The sequence below is a fragment of the Scyliorhinus torazame genome, chromosome 9 (genome assembly GCF_047496885.1).
Source record: "Scyliorhinus torazame isolate Kashiwa2021f chromosome 9, sScyTor2.1, whole genome shotgun sequence".
Taxonomy (NCBI): Eukaryota; Metazoa; Chordata; class Chondrichthyes; order Carcharhiniformes; family Scyliorhinidae; genus Scyliorhinus; species Scyliorhinus torazame.
The window spans coordinates 73,880,459-73,901,122 of NC_092715.1; the positions used below are offsets into that span (position 1 = coordinate 73,880,459).

At 44.0% G+C, this 20,664-nt stretch overlaps 1 protein-coding gene across 2 annotated transcripts in view; it reads left to right on the plus strand.

Annotated features, from left to right (window-relative positions):
• mrps27 (mitochondrial ribosomal protein S27) overlaps nt 1–20,664 on the plus strand; it is a 188,583-nt gene that overhangs the window by 131,677 nt on the left and 36,242 nt on the right. For both annotated transcript variants that reach the window (XM_072516145.1, XM_072516144.1), the window contains 3 exons: nt 1,236–1,351; nt 11,867–11,969; nt 12,093–12,235. In XM_072516145.1, the coding sequence (XP_072372246.1) occupies nt 1,236–1,351; nt 11,867–11,969; nt 12,093–12,235 (362 nt within the window). The remainder of the gene's footprint in view (nt 1–1,235; nt 1,352–11,866; nt 11,970–12,092; nt 12,236–20,664) is intronic.

Genomic DNA, 20,664 nt, shown 5'->3' on the forward strand with positions numbered 1-20,664 from the left:
TAGGCTTCAATGAAGTTACTGTGAAAAGCCCCGAGTCGCCACGTTCCGGCGCCTGTTCGGGGAGGCCGGTCAGGTGCCGGAATGTAGCAACTAGGGGCTTTTCACAGTAACTCCCTTGAAGCCTACGTGTGACAATAAGCAATTATTATTATTGACCATCCCGTCTATATCTTCCTGTAACCCAAGGCACTTAACCTCACTGTTAACCACTCGGCCAATCTTTGTGTCATCCGCAAACTTACTGATCCAGTACTGTGGATCTTCTCACCATATGACAGGGATCACTGATGTTCAAATGGGCAGATAAGTGGCAGATGGAATTTAACCCTGAAAAGTGTGAGGTGATACACTTTGGAAGGAGTAATTTATCAAGGAAGTATTCAATGAACGGCATGACACTAGGAGGTTCTAAGGAACAAAGGGGCCTTGGTGTGTTTGTCCATAGATCTCTGAAGGCAGGAGGGCAGGTTAATAGAGTGGTGACAAAGGCATATGGGACACTTCCTTTAATAATAATCTTTATTGTCACAAGTAGGCTTAAATTAACACTGCAATGAAGTTACTGTGAAAAGCCCCTAGTCGCCACATTCCGGTGCCTGTTCAGGTACACTGGGGAGACTTCAGAATATCCAATTCACCTGACAGCACATCTTTCGGGACTTGTGGGAGGAAACCAGAGCACCCGGAGGAAGCCCACACAGACACGGGGAGAACGTGCAGACTCCACACAGACAGTGACACAAGCCGGGAATCAAACCTAGGACCCTGGCGCTGTGAAGCCAGAGTGCTAACCACTATGCTACCGTGCTGACGCATGGATTGGGAACACAGCAGAGAGCTGTCTGACAGTTTCAGCATTTCATTCAAAAGAAAGATGGAAGGTGCCCCCCCAATGGCTCAGTGTGTGCTGATGTTTATGGTATGGGCAATGTCTTCACCTCCACCATGCGCTGCAATCAGCTTCAATTATACAAAAGTCTGTAAAGCTAATTGTATTAAATATAATGTGAAGCCCTGCTTAAGGCAGGGTGTGTAACCAGTGTTAGTTTTCTACTCCATTTGTGTAATTACTTTACTTTTTGATCGTTGTGCAATAGATTTATAACTTGTACACACTTAGAAGGACAAGATGCTTGCTCAATAAATATAATTCATGAGAAATGGTTCTTGCCCCAATTAAAAATATTTCTAAATTGACTATGACGATGATGCATGAAATGTTACTTTCTTTCCAGATGCGCTAGCGGTTGTCATTGAAGTGATGTGGCAAGAAGCATTTGATGAGCAATGTATACAGCTTCTTTCTCTCTATGTTCTACAGAAATATCTACATAGTAAGCCGGAGTTGAAGGTAAGAAAAAAAGTACACAGATTTTCTCGATAGTGCTCTTGTTATGAATTTTCACATCCAGTTCTGATTAGGCAGTTAAATTATAGTGACAAGTCAGTGAGGAATTTACTTTCACAGTGGAAAGACTATTTGCATTCTGCATGCGTCTACACTTTCATCAGTTAATCACATTTTGGCTGATGTGAAGGAGCATTAAACTTGCAGTACATCTTCAGTATTGATGCATTTAAGGGGAACTAGATAAGCACATGGAAAAAATGATTAGAAGGTTATGCTGTTAGGATTTGATGAAGAGGGGTAAGTGGTTTCGTATGTGGAACAGTTGGGTCGAATGGCCTATTTCTGTGCCGTATATTCTATGTATTTATTTCTTCTGTTCAAGCAAATGGCAGATCATTGCAGGGGCTACAGGATAAAAAATGGTAATGGTGATAGAAATCTTACAATTATACGGAACTCCAACCTATAGAAAATTGTTTATGGTGTGACTGGTCCCTAATGCACCGAAAGCAAATTTAAAGCCTACCTTCGGGCAGCGTGGAGCATCGGACCTGCAAGGGACACGCTTTCGGGACAGAGGATAAAATAGAGCGCTGGGCTCGAGGTCTTCACCTACCTTCGGGCAGTGGAAAGCACAGACTTGCGACGGACACGCTTTGGGAACCTTCACCTACCTTCGGGCAGTTGGGAGCGTAGGATTGCGAGGGACGCGCTTTGGAGACAGAGGATAAAACAGAGCATGGGGAAAGCAGTAAGTTGATTGGTTGGTGAGAAATTGACATGGGGACGGTGTCTAAATAGCTGAAGCTAAAATAAATAGCTGAAGCTAAAATAAAACATTATTTATCGGGAAAAGTATTACTGCTATCTAAATTTGTTCGAGACTAAGGTGTAAGTTTTACTTTAAAGACATGTCAGGTAAGGACAGCCAAGTGGAATGTGTGGCCTGTCACATGTGGGGAGCCTTGGACCCTACCAGTATTCTAGATGACCACATGTGTGGGAAGTGCTCCCTGTAGTGATCTTTACATGGGTATGTACAGAAGGGGCTGATGGGTAATGGAAAGACCACGAGGGGGCAGCACTGGCATGTATAAAAGGGGAAGCAAGCAGCCCTCTAGCCTCTTGGGTGGATTAGACTGTGAGGAGAACAGAGGCAGAGATAACACTCCCAGCTGCAGGAACTGGAGCTCCGGGTTTTGCAGCTTGAGCAGCTCTGGATACACTGTGGCGCATCTGCGAGCTGGGTGTTACATGGATAGCATGTGTAGAGAGGTGGTCACACCACAGCTCAAGGGACAAGAAGAAAAAAGGAAATGGATGACCACCAGGCAGTCCAGGAAGAATAGGCAGGTAGTTCAGGAGTCCCCTGGGGTCCCGCTCACAAATCGGTATTCCATTTTGGAAGTTGTGTGCAGTCAGAGCCAAGCTTCTGGCACCACAAGCGGCTTGGGGCCATTTCAGGGGAAGGTGGGCCATATACAAGGGGATGGTCTGTACCTGAACGACATTGCAAGTAGATTTGCTAGAGCGGTTGGGAGGAGTTTAAACTGATTTGTCAGGGGGAGGGAACACAGAGTATTTGTGAAATAGAACACATCATGCTATAATAAAGGAAGCAAGTCAAAGTGAGTTCAGCTATGTTGAATGTCAAGAGAATAAGACAAGGTTGGATGGTCTTTATTTTAATACTAGGAGTGTAATAGGTACGACAAATGAGTGAAGGGTGTGGGTTGACACATGGACTTGTGACATTGTTGCCATCACAGACACGGTTAAGAGAAGGGCGGGACTGGCAACTTAACATTGCAGGGTATAGGATCTTTACCCAAGACAGAGGAGAGTGTTAAAAGAGAGGTGGTATTGCACTATTAATTATGGAATCAATTACTGCAATGAGGAGAGGCGATATCTTGGAAGGATCTTCAAACGAGGCTTTATGGGTAGACCGTAGGAATACAAAGGGGCCAGCCACATTACTGGGAGTGTATTATAGACCCCCAAAGAGTCAGTGGGAAATAGAGGAGCAGATATGTAGGCAATTTACTGAGTTGTGTAAGAATAATAATCGGATAATTATACTCTGGGATTTCAACTTCCCCAACATAAATTGGGATAGTTATAGTGTAAAGGGTTTAGAGGCGGTGGATTTCTTGAAATGTATTTAGGGGAGCTTTCTGTATCAATATGTAGAAGGCCCAACAAGAGATGGATCAGTACTGGATCGGGTTCTGGGGAACAAAGCCAGACAAGTGTTCAATGTGGCAGTGGGGCAGCAGTTCGTGATAGCAACCACAATACAATATGGTTCAAGTTTGTTGTGGACAAAGAAAAAGATGACCTGCAAAAGATGGTTTTGGATTGGGGCAAGGCAGACTTTACTAAAATAAGGCAGGATCTGACCAAAGTTGACTGGGAACAGCTTCTTGCTGGAAAATCGACAGCGGAGCAGTGGAGGGCATTCAAAAAAGAAATGGGGAAAGTACAGGTCCAACATATTCCCTATAGGGGTAATGTAGGAGCAATAAGTTTGGGGAACCCTGGATGTCTAGTACAATCCAGGACTCGATAAAGAGGAAGAGAAAAGCTTTTAACAAGTGCAAAGAGAAAAATTCAACTGTGGCCCCAGAGGCATATAGGAAATGGAGGTATTGGAGGCTTTGAAAGTTTAAAAAATAGTCAAACACCCGGCCTCTCAGAATTGCATCCCAGGCTGCTGTGGGAGGTGAGACAGGAAATTTCAGGGCTCTGACGCAAGTTTTTAATTCTTCTCTGGCCACGGGGAAAGTGCCAGAGGACTGGAGAACAGCTAATGTTGTTCCACTTTTCAAGAAGGGTGGTAGAGATAAACCAGGGAATTACAGACCCGTGAGTCTCACATCAGTGGTAGCGAAACTGTTGGCGAAAAGTCTGAAGGAGAGAATTAATCTCCATTTGGAAAGCATAGGTTGATTAGCGATAGTCAGCATGGCTTTGTCAGTGGGAGGTCATGCCTAACAAATGTTAAAGAACTTTTTGATAAAGTGACCGATTGTGTAGATGAAGGAAGTACAGTTGATGTAGTTTATGTGGATTGTAGCAAAGCCTTTGACAAAGTCCCACATGGGAGACAAAGAACAATACAGCACAGAAACAGGCCCTTCAGTCCTCCAAGCCTGCGCCGAGCACGTGTCCATCTAGACCAACCGTTTGTACCCTTCTATACCCCGCCTGTTCATGAGCCTATCCAGATAAGTCTTAAAGGTCGCTAACGTATCTGCCTCAACCACCTCACTTGGCAGTGAATTCCAGGCCACCACCACCCTCTGTGTAAAAAAACTTTCCTCGCACATCTACACTGAACCTCTCCCCCTCCCCTTGAACTTGTGCCCCCTTGTAGTTTTAAATTCAGCCCTGGGAAAAAGCCTCCAACTATTCCCCCTATCAATACCCCTAATAATTTTATAAACTTCTATCAAGTCGCCCCTCAGCCTCCATCTCTCGAGGGAGAACAATCCCAGTTTATTCAATCTTTCCTCATAGCTAATACCCTCCATACCAGGCAACCTCCTGGTTAACCATTTCTCAACCCTCTCCAAAGCCTCCACGTCCTCCTGGTAGTGTGGTGACCAGAATTGGACACAGTATTCCAAATGTGGCCTAACCAACGTTCTATATAACTGTAACATAATTTTCGAGCTTTTATACTCAATACCCCGTCCTATGAAGGCAAGCATGCCATATGCTTTCTTTACCACCATTTCCTTCTGTGCTGCCACTTTTAAGGATCTGTGGACCTGCGCGCCCAGATCTCTCTGTCCCTCTATGCTCCTGATGGTTCTGCCATTTATTTTATAGCTCCCACCTGAATTGGATCTACCAAAATGTATCACCTCGCATTTGCCCGGGTTAAATTCCTTCTGCCATTTCTCTGCCCAATTTGCAGCCTATCTATATCCTCTTGTATTGCCTGACAATCTTCATCACATCCGCAACTCCTGCAATCTTAGTATCAGCCGCAAACATGCTTATCAGACCCGCTACGTTTTCTTCCAAATCATTTATATATATATATATTACAAAGAGCAACGGTCCCAGTACTGATCCCTGCGGAACACCACTAGCTACAGACCTCCATTCAGAAAAATACCCTTCCACTGCTACCCTCTGTCTTCTATGGCCAAGCCAGTTCTGAATCCATCCAGCCAAGTCATCCTGACCCCATGTGATTTAATGAGAAGGTTGAAGCACATGGAATTCAAGGAACTTGGCAAGATGGATCCAAAACTGGCTTAGTAATAGGAAAAAGGGTGGAGGTAAAAGGCTGTTTGAGTAACTGGAGGCTGGTACCACAGGGAACAATGCTGGGTCCCTTATTGATTGTTTTATATATATATATATATATATATATATATATGTATAAATGATATAGATGAGGACATGGGGGAATGAAGTTTGCACATGACATCAAGATTGGTAGGGTGGTTAACAGTGAGGAAGAGGGTGGTAGGTTACAGGAAGATATAAATGGGTTGATCAAATGGGCAGAGTAGTGGCAGATGGTATTTAACCCTGAGAAGTGCGAGGTGATGCACTTTGGAAGAAGAAACAGGACAAGGGAGTATGTAATGAATGGCAGGACACTCGGAAGCTCAAAGGATCTTGGTACTTGTTCACAGGTCCCAGAAGGCGGCAGATGAATAGGATAGTTAAGAAGGCATATGGGACACTTGCCTTTATCAGTCATGGCATAGAATATAAGAGCAAGGAGGTTATGTTGGAGCTGTATAGAATAACTGGAGTACTGTTCTGGTGTTTAGTTCTGATCACCTCACTATAGGAAGGAGGTGATTGCACTGGAGGGGGTACAGAGGAGATTCACTAGGATGTTACCTGGAATAGAACTGAGGAGAGACTGGATAGGCTTGGATTGTTTTTTTTAGAGCAGCGAAGGCTGAGGGAGGGCGGGGGATATGATTGAGGTGTATAGGATTATGAGATGTTTGGACAGGGTAAATAGGAAGCAGCTGTTCCATTAGGTTGAGGAGTCAATCTCAAGGGGGCATAGGTTTTGGGTGAGGGCCGGGAAATTCCGAGGGGATTTCAGAAACAAATAATCACTCAGGGTAGTGAGAACCTGGAAGGCACTGCCTGGGAAGGTAGTGGATGCTGGAAACCTCACAACCTTTAGAAAGCTCTTGGATGAACACTTGAAGCATCATCACATTTAAGGACATGGGACAAGTGCTGGTAAGTGGGATTAGCACGAGATTTGAGGCAGTTATTGTCGGTGCAGACTCGATGGGCCGGCGGGCCTTTTCCGCGCTATACGACTATGACTCTTTTGTAATAGTCCCAATGTGTATCAGGATGAATATACAAAGGTTTCCATAAACGGAAACTGCAATCTTAGGAATTATTGCACAGATGACCTTCATATACATATCCAAACCCTGCAGCTGCACATTTTGCTTGTTACCAATAGCTGCATATTTTTAAACACAGGTTGTAGAAAAATAGATGATTGATCAAGTTTAAAAATACCAGACTTCAACCGTTGAAGGTTAACATTAACAATTTTCAAAGCATTTTGCACGATGCTCTCATATACACATGGATAACAATCCCATTTATTGACTCTAATTTTTGCATTTATGGTGCTTTGATACTGAGCAATCCTCAGAGAATTAATAGGAGGATCACTGCGTGACCCATTATGCTGTGAAAGCAATTGTCAAGCACCATAATCAGAACTGGAACCTTTTTTATTCACTTCACAAAATCACAACTACTTTTTTAAATCTTGTGCATATGCAGATTAATCCTGATGAGATTCTAAGATCTGAAAGGCAATCAGAAACTCTCGAATGGGTGATGGATGCCTTTCACTCATGAATCAATTATGCTATTGCATTTGATTGTAGAAATGTAAAATGCATTATCACTACAGCAGAGAATTTAACTGAAACCCGTTGGATCATATTTTAGAACATAGACTCAGCAGTTTCTTCAGGTTGTCCTGTTAGGTAAGTCTAATAACGAGCTGTAATTTCTAGCAAAGTCATAGCTGATTAAGATATATAGGCTGAGTAATCAATGGTCCTGTGGCATAAGGTAAATCAGATTAGTAAATTATCATTTTATGACCTTATATAATGAAAACTACAGATTTAAAGAAAAAAGCTGATTTGAATTCCTATCTGTTCATTTTTCGTTCTTTGCAACCCCGCAGTCCAGGAGGTTCCTGCCCAGTTCCCACCTCCCAACCCTCATCTATGGAAGTCACATTAGGAAACATACTGTGAACTCATGTACTCTACTGGGGCTTCCACAACTCTATTATTATAATCTATTAGGCTGCCTTAAAAGTATTTCCCAAGAACAAAGCTGTTTTTTGTATAATGGTTTAATATTCAAGCCTTAAAATTGTTTGTTTCTGCATCCAAGTTTGTAAATTAGAAAAAATATGTATCTGGTTACTAAACGTAAGAATTAGTCTTACATCACAAGTGGCCAGCTTAGTCAAGCTGCACTCATGCAGGTCCAACACAAGAGACTGACCGCACCATGCCAGACTCTTTACTACGCACAGCAATACTGAGGAATCCGAGTGGTTTAATTGGAGTGCCGAATTACAGCTCCGTTCACTGTCTTAGTTCTGTTAGCTGTAGTTAGATCGTTCTTTTTGCCCCCTCTCCTGAAGGTGCTGACTCTTGTGTGGTTCACCATGCATTCCTGATCACAACCTTGTGGCTGCAGCCATTTTCCACGCACAAGCCTAAATAATAGGTGTTAGCAGGTACAGAGAATGCTGAAAAAACTCAGCAGGTCTGCCAGTATCTATTAGGAGAGAAACAGAGTTAACGTTTCGTGTCCTTAGATTCTTTGTCAGAAGTGAAGGGAGGGTTGGTGTTAGAATTGTAGAAACTGCAAATAAAAGTCACAACTGTAAGGACAATAATAATAATTGTTTATTGTCACAAGTAGGCTTCAATGAAGTTACTGTGAAAAGCCCCCAGACAGATGACCTGGTGTGAGAGGAGGTTTGCATTGAGGCTATACATGTATAGAATATTTTTAAAAATGGGGAGGGGTTTAAGATGAAGGAAAAAGGTCAAAATTAAAGTTCCCAAATTCAACGTTGAGTCTAGAGGGCAACAACGTGCCCAACCGGAAGATGAGATGCTGCTCCTCCAGCTTGTGCCGGGCTTCACTGGAGCATTGTAGCAGACTCGGGGGTGTTAGCAGGTTATTCAATGTGGAAGGCATTGCAACCAAGGCATTGCAACCAAAACTGACATTTGCATGCACAGCATTTTCCAGCAAGGCTCATTGGATATCAATCAGCTGAGAGACCTGACTGACGGATCCAGAGTCCAATTGTAGCATCTTCTCCCACCACCCCAGCTGGTTTCACTTAGTTCAGCACAGATTAGGAATCTTTTAACCTCTACTTTATCCCTGTGTCTCACCATGAAAGTCTATCCATTTCGCACAATGGTTGTGCTGCACAACATGATGGAGGGTGTCCTCCATGTGAAGACAGAACTTTGTTTCCACGAGGATTGTACAGTGGTCGCACCTACTGTTAGTCATGGACAGAGGCATCAGCAACAGGTAGATTGGTGAGGATGAAGTCAAGTGGATTTTGTTGGTTCCCTCCCCACCTGCTAAAAACCTTGTCTAGCAGCTGTGTCCTTTAGGCCTCGGCCAACATGGTCAGTAATGTGCTACTGAGCCACACTTGGTGATGGACATTGAGGCCTCCATCCAGGGTACATTCTGTGTTCTTGCCATCCTCAATACTTCTTCCAAATGGTATTTGACATGGATTAGTGCTAATTTATCAGTTGAGTAGTGGGGACGGTAGGTGAACATGAGTAAGAGCCCATCTTTGATCTGATCAGTGCGACTTCATGGGATCCACAGTCAAAGTTGAGGACTCCCAGGGCAACTCCCTTCCGACTGTATACCACTGTGTCACCACGTATAGGTCTGTCTGCCAGTGGACAGGATGGTGATGTATGGCAAATTGTCTACAAAGTATGATTCCATTATTATGTCAGGTTGTTACTTGACCAATCTGTGGGACTACTATCCCAATTTTGCCATAAGCCCATGTTAGTTACGAAGACTTTGTAGGGATAGGGAGGGAGTAAGGGTTGGGATACACAGAAGAGAGCTGTCTGTTAGTTTGCCACTATCATTTCCGGTACCTAGTCTAATGCTAGGTGATCCATCCTGTTTGATGCAACTGAGTGACTGAGGGCATTTAACAGTCTACTACATTGCTATGGGTCCATCTCACATGTGACTTCCATCCTTAAAGGGCATTAGTGAACCAGATGTGTTTCTACGACAATCAACAATGAGTTCATGGTCACAAGCTTTTAATTGCAGATTGAGGAATTGAATTTAAATTCCACCAGCTATTGTCATAAAAGTCGTGCAACTCAGAAAAGGTCCTTCGGCCCATGAGTCTGCACCAACAATAACTACTCTAATCTCACGCTAATCCCATTTACCAGCACTTGTCCCATATCCTGAACGTGATGGTTTTTCAAATGCGCATCCAAGGGCCTTTTAACGGTTGTGAGGTTTCCAGCCTCCACTACCTTCCCAGGCAATGCATTCCAGATCTTCACTACCTTCCCAGGCAGTGCATCCCACATTCCCACCAACCTGAATGAAATTATTTTTCTCAAATCCCCTTGGAATCTCCTACCCCTTAGCCTAACCTATGCCCTATTGAGATTGACCCCTCAACCAAAGGGAACAACTGCTTCTTTTTTCCCCTGTCCAAACCCTTCATAATCTTAGAAACATCTCAATCATATCCCCCTCCTTCTTGTCTGCTCTAAACAAAACTATTCAGTCTCTCCTTGTAGCTCAAATGCTGGTGGAATTTGAACCCATGTCCCTAGAAGCATTAGCCTGGGCATCTGGATCACTAGGCCAGTGACATTACCACTATGTCACCACCTCCCTCCTCCCCGCTTGGTGGAGCTCGCTCCCCTCCCAGGTGCATTTCTTGGGCTGCCTCACCCAACTCAGGATCTTTTCTTTATCCAGGAACCGATGCGGCTCCTCCACCTTCAGTGCCCTCTGCGCCCGATCCACCTCGAGGGGCCAGCCCCCCATCAGCTTCTCTAGCATGCTTGCCACAAACCCAGCGGCCTCCACACCTGTGTTATATCATATCAGAGCATTGATTCAACTGTACCACAGCAAGCTCCATGATGAATCAAAGACTTTTTCATGGCACAGCCAATAGCTGATCTCACAAACCTACAACATGGCACTAAAAAACTGAGGTCAGACGCCATCAATCAGATTGAGACTTACCATTAAAATGAACTGTATTCCAAAATCAGCTGACATAAACTTAAATTTTAAAACGCTAATTCTAATTAGAAAGTGTTGTAGAACACTGAAGTAATTTACAGCATCTGCACATCTCTTTTCCACAGCACGGATTAGTCTGACTTTTGCATTTTTGATGAAGTGACAGATGTTTGATGAGGGGAATGTGGTCAATGTTGTCTATATGGATTTTAAGAAAGCATTTTACAAAGTGCCATATAAAAGACTGGCTTACAAAATTGATTCAATGCAAGCTTTAATTGGGGGGTCAGTGTCAGTGGCTCTGCATGTCATCGCAATTCGTACAAAAACTACTTCAAAATAAAATCTCAAAGAATTTCTCAAAATTAAGGAAACCTTCAAGAAGAATGGAAAACGTTAAAAACACTCAGCTGGTCAGGCAACATCTATTCTGATGAAAGGTCACAGACCTGAAATATGAACACTGTTTTCCAGTCCACCCCTGCAGTCCATATGGTGTAGGTACACCTACGGAGGTATAATAGATGCACCGATGCACAGTGGCACCAGTGTGTACTATCTACAAGATGTGCTCCAGCAACTCACCAAGGCTCGTTTGACAGTCAGTCCCAAGCCCATGACCTCCACCACGTTCAAGGGCAGCCATTGCATGGGAGCACCATCACCTGCATGTTCCCCTCCAAACCACATATCACCCTGACATTGAACTATATTGCTGTTCCTTCACCGTTGTTGGATCAAAATCTTGGAAATCCCTCCCTAACAACACTATGGGTGTACCTACACCACATGGTCCGCAGTGGCTCAGGACGGCAGCTCACCACCACTTTCTCGAGAGCAATCAGCGAATGGGCAATAAATGTTGGCCCAACCAGCGACATCTACAGCCCTTGAAAGAATAAACATAGTGCCCATCAAAATTTCAAACTGAGTCTACAGAGGAGTAGTCCACCTGTCCCACCTGTAAGGGTGCAGGTCTCGGTTAGTTCCAAACCTCAGCTTGTGAAAATCACCTTGTTGCTAAGCTGAAATTCAGGGTGTTGGAAGAAGGAGGGAATCACAAAAGCAAAATCTGAATTATTTTTTAAATCTTGGTCAGGGCTTACCAGTTAAATTTCTATCTGTTTCCAGCTCAAATGTCAAGATTCTCATCAGTTCGATTTATTTTCTGTACAATCTGCCATTTTTCAGCTGGAAGATGAGCGGAATCTGGGTGCAGCTTTACTCTTGGTAGGACTGAAGCAGAACAACACGGTTGGCTTTAGCTCCCAGCTTCTGGGACTTGCGTTGCTTGGTATGTTTCCTGTAGCTACTTAATGTGCTATCTTGCATAAGCTTATAACAGTATAGTATGTTTGGATTGCTTTTAATTCAATGCAAGCTTTAATTTTATGAAAATTTGGAAAATGTTTCCCAGGCAAAGTTGAATTAGCTAAGGGGATCCGTGCTGTTTACACAAGAATGCCCCTGATCTGGACCCCAGGATACTTGAGTCGAGCTCTAAATGTAATGGAGAACACAGTGGAAGCTACAAATGGAAAAATGCTTTGTAAAGAAGCGGTAAGAAAAAATAAAATACATAGTGTTTATTTTTCATTTGAGCTCTTCCTATGCTGCAAGGGGATACTAGTTTGTGTTAGAATTCACTCTGCTTATGAGCTTTGCTTGTACTTTGCACAGGCGTCCTGCATCCACTGTCAATGACGTTCATGATTGGCCTTTATGGGGACAGGTGAGAGTGGATAGCAAAAGTTTGGCTCCTTTTGTTTTGCATTTAGCTGAGCCTTTGATATAGGTGCTCAGCATGGCGTAGGAAATGGAACCCATGTCCGACTGATCAATGGTGCTTTGAGACACTGCAGTACAGCAAAAGGAAAATGATGTAATTGGCTGCTGAGAATGCCAAAACATCTAGCTTAAAGGTGAAATATGATTTGTTTGTACTCTGGTGTAGTTTCCCTTTTAAAAGTTTTAAGTAGGCTCTTGGAGCTGATCCACTTGTACAAATGGAAGAATGCGGCACATAATGGAAGTTTTTTTTTAGTAATCTTGATCTATGGCCTGTCCCGTCTGGAGCATTAAAATGTCAATTCATTACATTTCAGATATTTTCATTCACACAAACCATTTTCTTTCTTCAGCTTGAGAAGGGGATGCAGGTCTTAAGCATACACACACATTCTCTGCAAGTGTGGGGAATGGCTGTTCTTCATGCCTGACCTGGATTGCCCTGCTTCTGTACAATGATTTGGCCAGCAGTCATTCCAGGGACTCTGTCCACTAATCGGGAACAACTTTAATTGCTGGACCACTTGCAGTGCCAATATTTTAATGAACACTAATGCGCAGCTTCCACAAACAGGAGCTCAGTGAATTAACTGACTATTTTTTAACACCATTTTGACAATGCAACATATTTTTCAGCAAAAGGATAGAATTTCTCCCTCCTTGACACCACAGCAGCACTACAAAAATTGCATTATTCCTGATGGTAATTGCTGAGAAGTAGCGCACATAATACTGGCAATTGACCATCTAATTTAATTGCCAGCAACTGTCACTGTTAACACCCTGAGATGCTTTCATAGAATCATAGAATTTACAGTGCAGAAGGAAGCCATTCGGCCCATCGAATCTGCACCAGCCTTTACAAAGAGCACCCTACTGAAGCCCACGTATCTACCATATCCCCGTAACCCAGTAACCCCAACTTAACATTTTTTGGACAATAAGGGCAATTTAGCCAATCCACCTAACCCGCATATCTTTGGACTGTGGGAGGAAACCGGAGCACCCGGAGAAAACCCACGCAGACACGGGGAGAACGTGCAGACTCCGCACAGACAGTGACCCAGCTGGGAATCGAACCTGGGACCCTGGAGCTGTGAAGCAATGGTACTAACCACTATGCTACCATGCTGCCCAACATGTGTTCAAACACATGTTCATTGTGTCGCTGTTTATTGTTTATGGCAATAGGATGCAGTGCTCTAAAATATTTACTGCTGAAACCTTGAGCAAATTCTAGAGTCAGAATGTTACTTACCACTTATCAGCCCAAGGCTGAATTGAGTCCATGTCTTGCTGCATGTGGGCACAGACTGCTTCCGCATGTGAAGAATTGCAAATGGTGTTCATCATTGTGCAATCATCAGCAAATACCCCCACTCTGACCTTATGAAAGAGGGAAAGTCGTTGATGAACAGCTGAAGGTGGTTGGGCCTAGGATCAACCATCCTGAGGAACTCCTGCAGTGATGTCCTGGGACTGAGATGATTGACCTCCAGCGTCCACAGCCATCTTCCTTTGTGTCAGGTGTGACTCCAACCTGTGGAGTGTATTCCCCCTGATTCTAGTTTTGCGAGGGCTTCTTGATACCACACAGAGCCAAATGCTGTCTTGGTGTAAAGCGTAGTCACTCACCTCACCTCTTGACTTCAGCTCTTTTGTTCATGTTAGGATCAATGACTGAAGATCCATAATATACTGAGGTAGAGAATACTGAAGATTCACAGCCCTCTGAATGAACATCAGAACACAAGAACTAGGAGCAGGAGTAGGCCATCTGGCCCCTTGAGCCTGCTCCACCATTCAATGAGATCATGGCTGATCTTTTGTGGACTCAGCTCCACTTTCCGGCCCGAACACCATAACCCTTAATCCCTTTATTCTTCAAAAAACTATCTATCTTTATCTTAAAACATTTAATGAAGGAGCCTCTACTGCTTCACTGGGCAAGGAATTCCATAGATTCACAACCCTTTGGGTGAAGAAGTTCCTCCTACACTCAGTCCTAAATCTACTTCCCCTTATTTTGAGGCTATGCCCCCTAGTTCTGCTTTCACCCGCCAGTGGAAACAACCTGCCCGCATCTATCCTATCTAATCCCTTCATAATTTTATATGTTTCTATAAGATCCCCCCTCATCCTTCTAAATTCCAACGAGTACAGTCCCAGTCTAATCAACCTCTCCTCATAATCCAACCCCTTCAGCTCTGGGATTAACCTAGTGAATCTCCTCTGCACACCCTCCAGTGCCAGTACGTCCTTTCTCAAGTAAGGAGACCAAAACTGAACACAATACTCCAGGTGTGGCCTCACTAACACCTTATACAATTGCAGCATAACCTCCCTTGTCTTAAACTCCATCCCTCGAGCAATGAAGGACAAAATTCCATTCGCCTTCTTCATCACCTGTTGCACCTGTAAACCAACTTTTTGCGACTCATGCACTAGCACACGCAGGTCTCTCTGCACAGCAGCATGTTTTAATATTTTATCATTTAAATAATAATCCCTTTTGCTGTTATTCCTACCAAAATGGATAACCTCACATTTGTCAACATTGTCTTCCATCTGCCAGACCCTAGCCCATTCACTTAGCCTATCCAAATCCCTCTGCAGACTTCCAGTATCCTCTGCACTTTTTGCTTTACCACTCATCTAAGTGTCGTCTGCAAACTTGGACACATTGCCCTTGGTCCCCAACTCCAAATCATCTATGTAAATTGTGAACAATTGTGGGCCCAACACTGATCCCTGAGGGACACCACTAGCTACTGATTGCCAACCACAGAAACACCCATTAATCCCCACTCTTTGCTTTCTATTAATTAACCAATCCTCTATCCATGCTACTACTTTACCCTTAATGCCATGCATCTTTATCTTATGCAGCAACCTTTTGTGTGGCACCTTGTCAAAGGCTTTCTGGAAATCCAGATATACCACATCCATTGGCTCCCCGTCATTTACCGCACTGGTAATGTCCTCAAAAAATTCCACTAAATTAGTTAGGCACGACCTGCCCTTTATGAACCCATGCTGCGTCTGCCCAATGGGACAATTTCCATCCAGATGCCTCGCTATTTCTTCCTTGATGATAGATTCCAGCATCTTCCCTACTACCGAAGTTAAGCTCACTGGCCTATAATTACCCGCTTTCTGCCGACCTCCTTTCTTAAACAGTGGTGTCACGTTTGCTAATTTCCAATCCGCCGGGATCACCCCAGAGTCTAGTGAATTTTGGTAAATTATCACTAGTGCATTTGCAATTTCCCTAGCCATCTCTTTTAGCACTCTGGGATGCATTCCATCAGGGCCAGGAGACTTGTCTACCTTTAGCCCCATTAACTTGCTCATCACTACCTCCTTAGTGATAACAACCCTCTCAAGGTCCTCACCTGTCATAGCCTCATTTCCATCAGTCACTGGCATGTTATTTGTGTCTTGCACTGTGAAGACCGACCCAAAAAACCTGTTCAGTTCCTCAGCCATTTCCTCATCTCCCATTATTAAATCTCCCTTCTCATCCTCTAAAGGACCAATATTTACCTTAGCCACTCTTTTTTGTTTTATATATTTGTAGAAACCTTTACTATCTGTTTTTATATTCTGAGCAAGTTTATTCTCATAATGTATCTTACTCTTCTTTATAGCTTTTTTAGTAGCTTTCTGTTGCCCCCTAAAGATTTCCTCTAGTCTCCCACTAATCTTTGCTACTTTGTATGCTTTTTCCTCCAATTTGATACTCTCCCTTATTTCCTTAGATATCCACGGTCGATTTTCCCACTTTCTACCGTCCTTCCTTTTTGTTGGTATTTCTGAGCACTGAAAAATCGGTTGGAAGGTTCTCCACTGTTTCTCAACTGTTTCACCATAAAGTCTTTGCTCCCAGTCTACCTTAGCTATTTCTTCTCTCATCCCATTGTAATCTCCTTTGTTTAAGCACAAAACACTAGTGTTTGCTTTTACCTTCTCACCCTCCATCTGTATTTTAAATTCCACCATATTGTGATCGCTCCTTCCGAGAGGATCCCTAACTATGAGATCCTAAATCAATCCTGTCTCATTACACAGGATCAGATCTAGGACCACTTGTTCCCTCGTAGGTTCCATTACACACTGTTCTTGGAAACTATCGCGGATACATTCTATAAACTCCTCCTCAAGGCTGCCTTGACCGACCTGATTAAACCAATCGACATGTAGATTAAAACCCCCCATGATAACATTGCTGCTAATTTCCCCCATGAGGACATTGCTGCTAATTTCAGTCTTAAATGACTAATCCCTACCTCTAGACTCTCCAGGGGCAGCACGGTGGTGCAGTGGTTAGCACTCAGACACGGGGAGAACGTGCAGACTCCATACAGACAGTGACCCAAGCCAGGAATTGAACCTGGGACCCTGGCGCTGTGAAGCAACAGTGCTACCCGCTGTGCTACTGTGCTGCCTAAAGGTCACATGTCAGTCTACTTTTTTCCCTTTTGTTTGCCCCTAAATCATTATTAATATTATTTTTCCCACATGAGCCCTCCCCTATTTAATATCCTCATGACCGCTCTATTAACTATTTTCTTTAGGACCCTCTCCTCAATCTGGTTCACATGGCGGCGATCCAAACCATGCAGTTCCTCCTTGTCCAATGCTAGTGCCATGAAAGGAAAAACCTCCTTCGCACAATCAATCATTCAGCCACCAATTCACCTCCCTGCTCTACTTAGCCCGATACCAATTTGCACTTGGCTCAGATAGTAATCTGGAGATTGTGAACAATATTTCCGCTGATTTCTGTTTGCTCTGTGCTGCAGGCTTGTTGCACTGAGCAGTCCATTTAAGATTAACACACACTTTTAAAGGAAATGTTGCTTGCATGTGGTCTGTTTTTTTCCCGACACTGCACATTCCTGATATGCTACACAACCTGCCACTCATGCAGCTCAGAATTAAGACTGACCATCACGCTTGAGATTATGAGCAGAGTTCTTTGTAAATGGAAAGAGGTTAGAGAGGTTAGGTACAATGGATGTCGAAAGACATTTGTGGTTCAGGTGCATAGGTCCTCAAAATGCCACAAACAAATGCAGAAAATAATCAAAAAAGCGAATGCAATGCCAAGCTTTATATTGAGAGGAGAGGAGTATAAAGACACAGGGGTCGTACTGCCCTTATACAAAAGCCTGGTTAGACCCCACTTGGAGTACTGTGAGCAGTTCTGGGCACCGCACCTTAGAAAGGATATTTTGGCTTTGGAGGGAGTGCAACGTAGGTTTACATACGGATACCTGTCCAACAGGGGTTGAGTTACAAGGAGAGATTGCTCAAATTAGACCTGTTTTCACTCGATTTAGAAGGTTATGGGATGATCTGATCAAAGTATTCAAGATATTAACAGGGAAAGACAGGGTAGATAAAGATATTTCCATTGGTTGGAGATTCTAAAACTAGGGGACATAGTTTAAAATTAGGATTAGACCGTTCAGGAGAGATGTGAGGCAGCACCTCTTCACTCAAAGGGTGGTAGAGCTTTGGAACTCTCTCCCTCGAACAGTAGTTGAAGCTAGATCAGTTGTTAATTTTAAATCTGAGATAGATTTTTGTTAAGCAAAGATATTTGGAGTTGGGTCACAGATCAGCCATGATCTCATTGAATGGCGGGACAGGCTCGAGGGATTGAATGCCTACTCCTGTTCCTACGTTTCTATGTTCCTACTCAGCAAACTATCAGTGACACCAACCCTGATCGGAACCTGCACCTTGCTACGAGTTGTGACTGATGTCTCAGGCAAACTGTCGAGGTACCTCTGCCGCTCCTTTGTATGTCAGTGTGTCTCCAACTTGCACTCCAGCTCAATGACTCTGCAGCAGAGAGGACATCTCCCTAAGATGTCTTGAAACATCTACTGCAGATGAGATTTCTCAGGACAGTCTTGCTGTCGACAAACATCCGACTTACTGCAGTCCAGATGCATGACCTGCTGTACTGTACTTTAGTCTAGATTATTTATATGTGCTTCTTAGTTTATTATAATTTGTTTTCTTTGTCCACACAAAAACATACACCTAGCACTGGTGAAAATGTTTAAATACTTAATGCTTCAAGCTCACAGAATTCACTATACCTATTGGAGACATTCAACAAAAGCTCCCCCCCCCCCCGGCATCAAATTCCCACTATCACCAGATTTACCGGTGCAGTAATGTCATAATTATTGCCAAACACCCTCACTGGCCTTCAAAAAATAACGGGCGGGATTCTCTGATCCTGAGGCTAAGTGTTGACGCCGTCGTAAACGCCGTCTCGTTTCCCGACGGTGTCAACATGGCCTCAGGAGCAGCAATTCTGACCCCTACAGGGGACCAGCACGGCACCGGAGTGACCCACGCCGTTCCAGCTGCCGATCCCGGCGTCAGATGGGCGCCGCGGCTCTGCGCATGCGGAGTGGGACCAGCGCGATTGCCGCACATGCACGGTGGCTCCCTTCTCCGCGCCAGCACTGACGCAACATGGCGTAGGGCTACGGGGGCCGGTGCAGAACAAAGGAGGCCCTCAGCCCGAGAGGCTGGCCCTCCGAGCGGTAGGCCCCGATAACTGGCCAGGCCACAGCAGAGGCCCCCCCACCCCCCGAGGTCGGAACCCCCCTGATCCATTCACGCCGAGGTCCCGCCGGGTGAGACCAGGTTAGAACGGCGGCGGCTAGACTCGGGTTTTTTTGTACGGCCACTCGGCTCATCTCGGGCCGAGAATCGCGGGGGGGGCGGCGTAGAGCGGCCCCCGACCGGTGCCCCGCTGACCGCACCGGCGACAATGGCGCTGATTCTCCGCTCTCCGGAGAATCGCGTCCTGGCGGCGGAGAGGCGTGGCGGGATTCGCGCGCCCCCCTGGGGATTCTCCGACCCGGCGCGGGCTTGGAGAATCCCGCCCAATGTTTTAATTGCATTGTCAAGTTTCTTCATTATGATTTATTAAAATTCTGATTTTTTGATTTTTTAAAAAATGTTTGCGTATATTGATATTTTGGTTTCTATCTAATTTCAAGCATCAACATCAATTTTGGGGTCTCAAAATTTAAATTAAAAGTGAAGGATAATTAAATGCTTTTAAATACTTCAATGTGATTGGCTGCTTACCTGCTTGCAGACAACATGTGATTAGCAAGAGCTCCCCCTGACCTGATGCCAGATTTAAACTGACGTCAGGAAAGGAGAAGACCAACCCACGGTGATCACTAAATTGGTACGGGCTTTCTTTGAGGTGAACAGTGAGTGCCGCTCCTTTGCTGTTGACCCCAAAATCCAGCGAATTGTCGTTTAAGTTAAATATTATGTTACGATATCCCTTTGTATCAAAAGGAAATGCTGGTGGATTTTACAAATGGATAGTTCTTCATGTATCTCTGGAGAAACTGTTCATGCTACTGCAGAAATTAAGACTCATCAAGCATCATGGCCTTGTACGGTTCCGTTTTGAGATCTTAATTCCTGCTCCCGTGGCAAGCTAACTCCAAGATTGAAATTGTTCCTTTTTTCAGAAATGATTTGAGCTTTTAAATTAACAAGTGAGGTGGATAAAAAGCTACCCCCCCCCCCCTTCCCCACCATATCTTGAAGTGAAGCTCAGTTAGATTAGTTGTAGAGAATATAGTGCTTAGCACGTAACAAAAATGTCATGATGACATTTTTGCTGTGCAGTGTAGCCTGTGGCCTCTTACTGAAGAAAAGCCCTTATCATCCTTGATTGGCACTGGCAAGGCACTCTTGTGGACTCACTCTTAAGTGCCTGCCAAACGTTGCTTCTCTGTCTAATTTTGGGCCAACAAAATGTCCTCTTGTTTTATCTGCTGTCACCGCATTTTGAAGTGGAGTTTTTTTTTAAACTTTATAGCCATTTATACTTTCTCTATGTTACTCCATGTCCATACAAAACACATTTGGAAGTGTCTACAGATATTTATTTCCTATCGTGTAAAGCTTCAGATAGCTCAGTAGATCACTCAGTAGTACCACTTGCACTTTACAGGGAGTAACTTCAAGAAGCAGATTAAGGGTAATTTTGCCATTTAAGGTGAAAATGATAGTTTTGTTTATTCTTTCATGGAATGTGGGCATTGCTGGCTGTGCCAGCGTTTATTGCCCATTCCTAATTGCCCTTAAAGAGACATTTAAGAGTTAGCCACATTGCTGTGGATCTGAAGTCACATATAGGC